The 6,235-nt window shown below is 30.8% G+C and overlaps 1 protein-coding gene across 1 annotated transcript in view; it reads left to right on the top strand.

Moving 5' to 3' along the window:
- The first annotated feature begins 405 nt into the window (after positions 1–405).
- Positions 406–6,235, top strand: part of LOC100741569 (tyrosine kinase receptor Cad96Ca-like) — a 17,265-nt gene continuing 11,435 nt past the window's right edge. Inside the window, 3 exon segments of the mRNA XM_012394407.3 lie at positions 406–858; positions 2,849–2,964; positions 6,206–6,235. The exon segment at positions 6,206–6,235 is cut by the window's right edge and continues 13 nt beyond it. Coding sequence (XP_012249830.1) covers positions 589–858; positions 2,849–2,964; positions 6,206–6,235 — 416 coding nt within the window. The 5' untranslated portion in view covers positions 406–588.

The following is a 6,235-nucleotide window of genomic DNA, read 5'->3' as shown; positions in this document are numbered from 1 at the left end:
TTTATTTAAAAATACATCATGACATACACGGTATGTCAGTGGGCGTTCGTAGTAATTTTAATATTGGATGACTATGTGACATACTATATATAGGTAGTATGAGTAACATAACGTTTTAGTGGAAATTTCTAAAAGATAAACACCCAAAAGGTTATTATTTTATTAATGTAATTATTTCAAAAATGAGAAAATTATATAAAATGTATATAATAGGTATAAGTAAGTCAGAACAAACAAACACACACGATATACAAATTTTACTATAATATAAAGATATATTTATACATATAGCAAAATAAAAAAAAATTGTTTGAAGTAATATAGATCATAAATAATCTTTATAATAGTTCTTGAAAGTCTCTTCGAAACATAAACCTATCTTATCTTTACAACCATTGTTCTTCTGACCGGTGTTTGACAATTGACTAAAAATATTCATCATGAGGTACATGTGTTATCGCATGTCATCAGCGAGATATCGTATGATATACATACAAATATGCTATATTATCTGTTTCAAACGTGTTAATGCAATTCCATCCTGATATTGTTCGATAGGTAGAAACGAACAACGCTCACCTTGCAATTATGGTAATTTGCATTGTAGAAAGTCAGTTCAGCGACAACACACCTCCTGTAATGTGGATAGATCGAAATTTGGTGCTTCTGGATACAGAACCTGTAGGAAGTGTGGTGACTAGAGCCCGTGCGGAAGACAACGAACAAGATCAGCTAACTTATGGCTTGGAACCTCTTGGACACAACTACAACGGAAATGACAGTCCGCAACCGCCACTTCCTTTCTTCATCGATAATAGCACCGGCATTATCTACGTTAATGAAACGCTCAAAGGCAAAGTGAGTGTTACTTTTAATCCATCTTAATCATTTTTGTGTTTGCAAATACACTACCTTTTTTAGGCCCTTTTACTCTGCTTTCTTATGTATGAACAGCTCATTTCATCCTAAGTAAATATTGTTTAATTATTGGATAAAATTTTACATCATTATTCGTAAATAGTGTTTTCCTGTTGTCATTGAAAATTTGGCGATTTAATTCGGCAAAGAATAACATTGCCCGTGCAGTGAGGAAGAGGCAACAAATACAGTAATTTTGTAGATAAAATGTAATTTTGTTTGTAAAACGCTTTTTGCTTTCGACTTTAACTGACTTAACCGGCTTTGAATAATAACGAATGAAACAATATTAATATTTCTTAATATTTTTTCAAATAATATTTAATTAATCTATTTGATTGATAAAAATAATCTAATTAATGCTTAAATATAAAAGTAGAAGATGTTGGCGCGTACCGTTTCTGTAACAAATTTTATACCTGTTTGGATAATAAAAAATTAATATATTCCGTGTTTGGTGATTTTTTGCAAATTTTTGGAAATTTGGAATTAAATGAAAGAAAGTCTCAAATGATGAAAAGTTAATGTTTCGTGAATCCTTAGTAATATATGTATTATAGCCAGTATACACGGATAAAATTTATTTTACGTCAATAAGAATATTTAACCAGAAAAAATCCAAAAGTATATTGTATTGTATTTAAATCATATATATCTTAAACAGCATAATTCCTAAAAATCAATAGACTTTTAACTACAAAAAAGATCGTAGTGGTGCCCTAATCTTATTCCCCAGATTTCAGCTGTCGTGACATCTTTTTATTTCTTGAAATTGAAAATCGTCTAAAAGCTATAAAGAACTTAACTTCAAAAAATGAATAAGAAATATCCACCGGTATATCATTCTGGAAGGGAATTATTTTTGAAATATTTACAGCTGGCTATGAAACAAACTACACAGATGCCAGACTAAAATTAAAAAGATATATAATAATAAATACAATATTTAATTTCCAATAAAAAGTTTGAAATCACCAACCTTTTTTAAGATCTATGTGGTGTTAAGCAGAGGAAGAGAGATAAAACAGAGACTAATTATACAAATCAATAATTTATTTGACTATCATGTTTATATTTTTGTATTTTTATTATATTACTATTTTTGTCTATTTTATAAATTTATATTCTTTATTAATCAATTTTCCTAATGCAACCAGAGTTTATCTAATAGGTGCTCATTGATTTTCCTCTTTACTAGTGATTTTTCGTTCATACAGAGTGTCCTAAAAATTATGACAAAATCGGCAAGGGGTTCTACGCACAAAAATAAGTCGAATACAATTTTTTCCAACAAATCCAAATTTGGAAATTTATTCAATATTTATCACCACGGCTAATTATCGATTGAGTCGCGTAAGTAAACAGCAGCAAGTTATTTTACACGTGAAAATAGAAAACAATTTTTTCGTTTAAGGCTTTATTATAAAGAAATTAGAAGTTGCACATGTTTAGTTAAGATTACATGCATCTGATACATGCGTGCTTGATAAATTTTCAAATAGAATTTTTTAAAAAACAAACTGTTCTATGAAAAAATGTCTACATTTCCGACTTATTTCTTTATGTGGAATCGAATAAAATAGAATAATAAATAATACGATAATAATAGGAGTTGGCGTTCAGATAAATGAATTCAATTGACAAAAGTTCAGATGACTAGATACTAAAATTTTGTTTCTATAAATGAAGTTTAGATGAATAAAGTTTTATTGTGTTCGTACTTTTTATAATCATCGCCTAATCAGAAGTCATGGTATGGTACCACGCAATGTCATGGTGGTGCATTTAAGTGGTCAAGATCTCGTCGTTAGACGAGGGCAAAGTACGCACGGTCAGCTTTTTTCCCTGTCCGAGACGATGAGAACGTAACACAAGCTGCGTATGGTCGACATTGAGGGATTGAACGACGTTTCTTGTTTCTTCTTTCCAGGGAGGGCAGAACCTGTTCCTTTACGTGACCGTCTCCGACGGTCAGCTCACGACAAAGACCGAAGTCTACGTCACTATCAAGAACACTTCGGGTCCCAAGGAACCCGACTGGACCAGGTAGGTTCTTCGTCGAGGACAAAATTGTTTGCGCATCGATTGATGAACCGATTCCGATCTTCGATGTCACTCACGATCACTCACTCAGAACGTCGCTTCTATCCGCAGAAGTGATATAACAAACGAATCCTTCTATCGTTTGCTAACTTTGCTGTTTGATTTTTTATTCTTGGAATTTTTTCTTTTTTTTTTTCCTTCTTTAAAAATAATCTTCAAAGTTGCATGAATTACACAAAATTTATTATTATTGACGATACTTTGGGACGAGTATGTTGTAGGGAGTTAGATTTTACTTTAGAATTTTGAGTCTCTCAGAAAGGAGAATATTTTTAATATTTGTTTATGATCGTTGAGATTTTTGTTCTCCTTAATTTTGAATGTAGATTGAATCTCGATATATTTGCAGCAGTTCAAACGGTTATTCTACTTTAAGATTTCTGTTTTTAGGCCATTTTCAGCATCTTTTTTTACAAAGAATTCATATAACGATCATCTCTGTCGATATTTTGGGCAATATCCAGAAATATTTTTAAAGAAAAGCGATACCTGGCAGTAATATAAACCTTCGAATGCATTCACTTTAAAAAGGAAATATTTTTATGATTTTCATAGTTTCGATCGTTCTGTATATCGTTTTTTCATATATTTTCAGCCACTGATCCAGACATTCTTCAAACCTAAAACAGATTAACTGGGAATTTTACATGAGTTACGAAAATAAAATGTTCCTATTTATAATGTTGCCGCTGTAGATCCATCACGATTATTTGTCAAGTACACACATTACAAATTGAAAGATCAATTGTAGAGTGTAAACCTATTTTGAATTTATGTTACGCTATTTGTACTGGATTGAATATTAGCAGTAATTATATTTCTGTTGAGAAATCCTTCATTAATTTGTATCGTATGCAGTATTAGAGAATCTTTACATTCATTATTCGAGAAAACATCACGTTATTTTTGTAACGTATTCGAAGCCAGTTAATGGAATTTGTCGTAGAATTCGGTGTTAATGAAACAGTAATCGCTTCTTTTTCTTGGCCTGTCTACTTCTTCTCAGAAATAGCTAAATATGGTGTCCAAACAAAGTTGCAATTATCTTTAATTGCTACATAATTTTATCCTTTATGAACAGAATTGCATTTTTATTAATACTGAGGATAATATATTTCTTATGAAACGTTCTTACGAACGTTAAGAAACGTTCATGACGATTTCCTAAAGTTTTCTCACAGTTCTTTGGAGGAGTTTTAAGATATTTATATTGGCAGTTACGGGAGCCTATTCTCGTACTAGATGTTTGTCGTCTTATTCTGACTAACACTATTCGATGATGCCAGTAATGCGTTTGCTTTTTATGTTGTACTGTAATATTGAACATACCGGCTTGAGAAATTCTAATGAAAATTTATAGCTATGTGACTAAGTCTACTTTGAATAATTTGACGAGAAAGCTATGACCAGTTATTAGAAAATATCGATTTCTAAGTGTACAAAATTTCAATAATTTATTGAAATGAATAATTATATAACATAACGAGTCGGAAATACATAAAATTTTATAGATGTCTACTGTTAGATAGCAAGTTACAAAGATAGAAAAACATTTATTGATGTTGCTAAACGTATTTGTGTATGATGAAAAATGAGAATGGTTAAGATTATAAAATACAATTGTCTTTATTTCGTAAATTATACTCGTAATTTAAAGTATGAAATTTTCACACAGGCTATAGGTTTTAGTAATCGACATCAGTACCTAACTCTTACATATACAGGGTGGTTTGTAAATGGTGGTACAAGCGGAAAGGGGGTGATTCTACGCGAAAAAAGAAATCGAGAATATAGAATAAAGTTTTTATTTTAAATTTTTCTTCTAAAAAAATTTTTATTCTATATTTTTGACTTCTTTTTTCGCGTAGAACCACCCCATTTCCGCTTGTACCACCAGTTACCAACCACCCTATATATATCGTATGAATTTAAATTAGTTGTTCTTTTTTAAAATCACAGCTGTAAATTAAAGAAAATCATTCTTTAAATTTGTAACAACGTATTATAAGTAGAAACAAAAACTATAGTAGAACATAATATCTTAAAATATTTCAAATTGTGCAGAGTTCCTGCGTTATAATTTCCTCGGTTAAAGGAATTTTTGCAATGAGGATCAGCTCCATTTTTCAGTAATTCAATCCATTTTCCAAAATTTAATATAGTCAATTAATATTCCTAGAAATATAATTCTGCATTTTTGAATATAAAACCTACACAATTCTTTTCCTTCTAATAAATAGAATTTAGATGCAGATCAGATGCACATCTTTATTGATCTTCTGACTATTACGTTATTAAATGATTAAAAACAATTATTTTAAAGTGAAATAATCGAAGAAAAAAATAATCTGATGGATTCGAAGATATGTCATTTGAACAGTCTTTTAAATAACTTTTAAATAACTGCCCACAACGTGTTTTAAGAAACGAATAATATTAATCTAAGTTGTTAAGTTGCTTTAGTTTAATTAATATTAATCTGTATACATAGTTTAGAAGTTACTGATACTTTTAAATGTTTGAGAACGCAGCACAGAATTTCAAAATCAAATAGAAAGATAAACTTGAATTTAAAAATTGTTCTTCATTCAATTGGCTTTCATCATCGATTGTAGTCTTGTTTCACTAGATTGCAATCGAACATTTATCAATTGGAAGATTAAGGTGATAATAATACACTTCATAATTACAAGCTAAACTGTTATCAATATTATAAAGAATTATCTATATTCCAACTTATCATCGAATGAAAATTCTTCAGTTCTATGAAAATCTTTCTCATAAGACCCACAACTTCATGATTTAATTAAATACGGTTCTTCTGCAACATCACGCAACCTAATTATTGCAAGTCTTCAAATATCTTTAGCTACTTTCTCATTGCTGCAAATCCTCGAATTACCAATCTGTATCGTGCTACCAAACCAACACCACAATTTTCCTTAAACTGTCCCGTGGTCGATCGAGCGGAGAAGCCACAGACTTGGACGAATCTACAAGTATCAACCAACTTGCTAGAAAGTTTCGTCGATAAATCACGAGGAACGGCGTATGACCTTTCAGAGAACCACCAGTAGCCCGTTCCATTATTCATGCTCCAGTTCGTTAACAATATGTTTGAATCGACTGGAAAACGTTTAGGTGACCGACATGGCTCGACTCTATTCCAATTTTTCCTCGGCAGGAGCCCTGTAGGTTCTGCTGGCAGAAGACG

The sequence above is a fragment of the Bombus impatiens genome, unplaced genomic scaffold (assembly GCF_000188095.3).
Source record: "Bombus impatiens unplaced genomic scaffold, BIMP_2.2 scf_0084, whole genome shotgun sequence".
Taxonomy (NCBI): domain Eukaryota; kingdom Metazoa; phylum Arthropoda; class Insecta; order Hymenoptera; family Apidae; genus Bombus; species Bombus impatiens.
This window is presented reverse-complemented; position numbering and strand designations above follow the sequence as displayed.